Source organism: Limulus polyphemus, unplaced genomic scaffold (assembly GCF_000517525.1).
Source record: "Limulus polyphemus unplaced genomic scaffold, Limulus_polyphemus-2.1.2 Scaffold2171, whole genome shotgun sequence".
NCBI lineage: Eukaryota > Metazoa > Arthropoda > Merostomata > Xiphosura > Limulidae > Limulus > Limulus polyphemus.
Window position 1 is genome coordinate 186,981 of NW_013667781.1, and position 4,647 is coordinate 191,627.

General features: G+C 31.7%; 1 protein-coding gene across 3 annotated transcripts in view; it reads right to left on the reverse strand.

Moving 5' to 3' along the window:
* Window positions 1–354: 354 nt before the first annotated feature.
* Window positions 355–4,647, reverse strand: part of LOC106466158 (DNA primase large subunit-like) — a 27,337-nt gene continuing 23,044 nt past the window's right edge. For all 3 annotated transcript variants that reach the window (XM_013926400.2, XM_022394123.1, XM_022394122.1), the window contains exon 7: window positions 355–1,491. In XM_013926400.2, the coding sequence (XP_013781854.2) occupies window positions 1,354–1,491 (138 nt within the window). In that variant the 3' untranslated portion in view covers window positions 355–1,353. The remainder of the gene's footprint in view (window positions 1,492–4,647) is intronic.

The following is a 4,647-nucleotide window of genomic DNA, read 5'->3' on the forward strand; positions in this document are numbered from 1 at the left end:
TTCCATCATAGTAAGCTCAAGACGAATGGTTTCTTTGCCTTTTAAGTACTTATAATTTAGGATAAACAATAAAAGAAATACTTCTGGTTCATTCAGGTCTATAACTTAAGGAAACCATAAATAACATCAACCAAAGCTGAATTGTGAAGATTTTTCAATTACTTCACCTTTTTAAAGAATCACAAGCTAATTTATAAAATTAATTCATTAATACCTATAATGTAATTTTCATTTTGAGTAAACAATATAAAAAAACATTTCTAGTTTGTATAAATTAAAGTGATCACACTAATGAAACGACATTGAACAAAGTTGAATTGTAAAGATTCTTTAATTACTTTGCTTTTTTAAAGAACTGTAAGCTTTCTTACAAAAAATGAACCATCAAATGCCTACTACAAACTTTTAATTTTGGAAAAAGCAATAAAAGAAAATTCTGGTTTAATTAAGGAGACCATAACAAAATAAAAACATCAAAGTTGAATTGTAAAGATTCTTCAATTACTCAGTTTTTTAAAAAAAATCACAAGCTAATTATGAAATGACCTTTGTACAAATATGCATCAATTCATTACAGATCGTATAAACCCACCTAGTATTGCTTTTTACAAAGAATCAAGAAAGATCCTTTTTTTAAAATATTTGACCAAATGCCTAAATATACTTTTAATTTTAAGTAAATAATAAAAGAAGTATTTCTAGTTCATTTCTATAATTAATTAGTTACACTGTCATCTATAATTAATCAGTTACACTGTCATAACAAGAATCCTTTTTTTAACAAATAAAACTTTCTGGACTATCAAAGTCTTTTGTTTTTTTGTTAAAATAATATAATTACTGTCAAATATTATGAAATAAAAAAAATGTATCATTCTACTTCAGGTTGTACTAAACCATCCAGCAAGTTTCTGAATGACCAATAATAATTAGAAGGTTTTAATAAATCAGTTGAATGGATCTGTAATTCTGGCATGATACCTTTTTTGGCAACTGAGGCCGATGATAAAAAACTACTATCTTTACCATCTATGCATTCTTCGGGAGGGTGAAAACAGCCCTCATTATCTTTTATCTGTGGGAACACATTTCTTTCAAATGGCTCAGTAGTTAAACCCACAGCCAAGTTGGTGTTGCATCCCAAACACTGACCTGTGGTACCAACTTTTCCCGCACACACATCTAAGTCATTTGAAATACTACTAATGGACACAGTTTTGTGAAATGTTTCAAAGTTTTCAAATTTGTTAATAAACTGTTGCTTCTGTCTATCACTAGTTGCTGAATTCTCTATTAATATTTTTTCTTGTACACAACCTATAAAAATTTCCTGTTTCTCCAGATTAGGACGCTTCAGTCTAACAGCATCGGACAAGGCCTCTCCTTTTCTTTTTTATTATATCTTTCTACTTGTGACCAAAAGTACTTGATGCATGCTCCTCTGAAATCTTCTTTTGCTACTAAAGATTCTATTTCTCCTACATCCTGCTCCTGTATAGAAAAAATAAAAGTATGGTTAGCATTTTCAACATACTTTCTAATAAACCAACACAATTACAGTACACGTGAAGCCTGTAGATACTTCACCTAACCAAGATATAGTTTTAATATCCTGCCTCTAAGTGTGATTTTAGAGCAGGACATGTTTGTCACCATGCAGTTATGATCCAGCTGAACTCTTAACAATTGTAAATCACCTGACCTTTCTGGCTATCCCTTTCAACAACCAGCCAGTTCAAGACTTCTATGGATGTATCAGAGATGGAGGGAAAAGTGGCAACCATGCCTTTGTTAATCCCAAAGAAAGCAAACCTACAAGTGGCCTACCAACAGTTAACCCTACCAAACAGACTCCCGTGACAGTTGAATCAACTTTTTCATTGAGCAAACACAGGGATTCACTCCTGAAATTCTCCGTTGGAGATTGCAACGTGTTTAAGCATCAAAAATGCCTGCCAACTCCAGAATTTTGACCACTAGGTCCAATGCCAAAAACATGACAACAAATACCATGAAAGTCCAAGCGAGTCCAATGGCTCATAGACCTTCTACACCATTGCTGAGAATGAAGTCCACAAGGGGGTATGGATGTTAAATAATTTCACTGAGTGATTTACAACTTGAGTGGTAAGATTATTAGTTAGACAATAAAACAATCAAATTAAGTATAAATAGATGTAGACTGTAACGAGCATTAAGCTATTTCAAATAAACAATTTTAGTTTTCCTTTACAATTTGACTGACCTTATAACCACCAGAAAAAAATATGAAATAATTCTAAATTACTCCTTTTTTTCATTCTACAATGGCTGCAGATATAGAGTTAGGGTAGAGAAAATAACAGTTAAAATATAAGGTTTTACTGAAAAAAAAAACATTTGTTATTAATTTAGGAGGTTTCAGATGAAAAAAGTATTTTTAATCTTAACATGAAAATCACTTTGCACTCAATATATTCACAGGCAAATCTTTAATAAAATTACATAATTAAAAAAATCTGATTTTTGTGTACAAAAGACTTATAATGTTTAATGAAAGATTGCCAAATTCTGTGAAGATATATGAAACATATTAAAAGTTATAGTATGGAAACTCTGATGGTTACAATGTCAATCATATCAACCGACCCTGTAAGGATACAGTTAATATATTGTGTCATCTATGTTGCGTGTAATAAGTGCTTACAGGGGTGAATCAAGTTATAATACTCCTTGACCATGCAAGTCTAAGTTTATATATTTAATTGATTTTAAAGTATGAGATTAATGTCGCTTGAGGACAAGCTTGAAATACGAAAACAGAGAGTGTGGTATGGAGGAATAAGATGCATTTTCTACCTTTTTATATTTTAATGTAGAATTTTCCAATATTTTTCATTTATTCAGGTATATGTGCAGTTTTCACATATAACATGGTCAAGAGAGTCATTAAATTAATTTCATTCTAGTTACCCTTGAAGATAAAAAATATATCACCTGGTTTTCCCATGGAATATATATAGCTGTAAAGCTGCCCCTTGTTCATGAAGGTCAACAGCAGTGTTCTCCAACAGTAGTTTATGTAATATCTTGAGGTTACAACCTCCCTTATAGTTGAACAGGTATGCCTAGTCATGCGAGTAGCATTAGCCACTGAAGAAGTCTGATGTTATTGAATCAACTAAATAACTGGAAGTTTAGTCAGCCTGAATCTGTGTGTGTGTGTGTGTGTTGTTTCTTTACAGCAAAGCCACATCAGGCTATTTGCTGTGTAAACTGAGGGAAATCAAACCCCTGATTTTAGCATTGTAAAATTCGTAGACTTGCCTTTTTCCCACTGGGAGACAGCTTGAAACATCATCTTAAGTATGTCAATCAGTTTGGAAATGCATCTTGAGGGAGTATACCTAGCCAATTCATCTCTCCAGTAAAGGCAACAATCTGTTGTTCAAATGTAATGTACACATAATGTTGCTTTGTGTTGTCTAAATAAAGATTTTTACATTGTATATGAAACATCTTGTCCAGCCCTCCACTTATAAAATGCAGTGTTACTTTGCAGTATATCATACATATAGGGGGGACATAGATGTGTAAGTCAATAGATTAAAAGAATGTGTGTCATGTGTGTGTGATTATACACAAACACATATTTACAAGTGTAATAAAAAATACGAAAAATATTTAGTTTAACTGTGATGCTAAACTTACATCATAATATGTCCAATTTTTTGTGAAATGCAAGGGGGAAATTTGCTGCTGATTTATACATACTGATTCATAGGCTTAGTATGTGTAACTGTACTTTAGGCTTAGGTATATTTCAATTTACTTGTAAATCATAAAATAGGATAAATACATTGTTTTATTAAATAAATACATTCTAAAAACTAGTTTATTGTCAATTGGTGTTTTAAGAATTAACTTGTTTACTTGAACTTAGAGCCATTAGTTTAAGTTCAGCTTATAGATATAGGAATATTAATCAGGCTACTAAGAACATTTTATTATTAATGTTACGTATATTGTTCTAATAAATTATTAAGTTCAGTTTCTAAATTATATATATATTCAAAGATAAAATTTAAGACTTTTATGTGAAGGCAAAGTAGTGATAAAAAATAACTGGTTCTTAAACATTAGGCTTAACAGTAACAGTGTTAACAACTGGCTACTGGTGATGAGTATTTATTTTCAGGCTGTAAGTATAAATACAATGGTTAACACTAGTGTAGAAGTAAAGTTTGTTAGGCGTAATGGGTGCAATGAGTGGGTTTTATTTGGGAACTCGGTACTGGCATGCACTTTTAAGGAAGCTAGTTATGAAGATGTAAAATTCTCATGTAGAGTTTGTAGGTTATTAAATTTTGGCTTTTCCTCGGTTTTACTAACAAAGATTTAAGAAGAATTCCACATCTTGAACAGTTGATAGATGGAAACAAGATTAAACAAGATGACTGCATTAATTCTGAGCTGGTTAAGAAAAAATTGGGAAGTTTAAAGAACGATAAGGCTCCTGGGCCAGATAATATTTCCCCAAGTGTTTTGATAGAGGTTAAAGATTGGATATGTGAGCCACTTGTTACTATTGTATTGTCAGTCCTTGAACAGTGGCCAGGTACCAAAGGATTGGAAGTTAGCTAATGTAACTCCTCTTTTCAAGGGAAG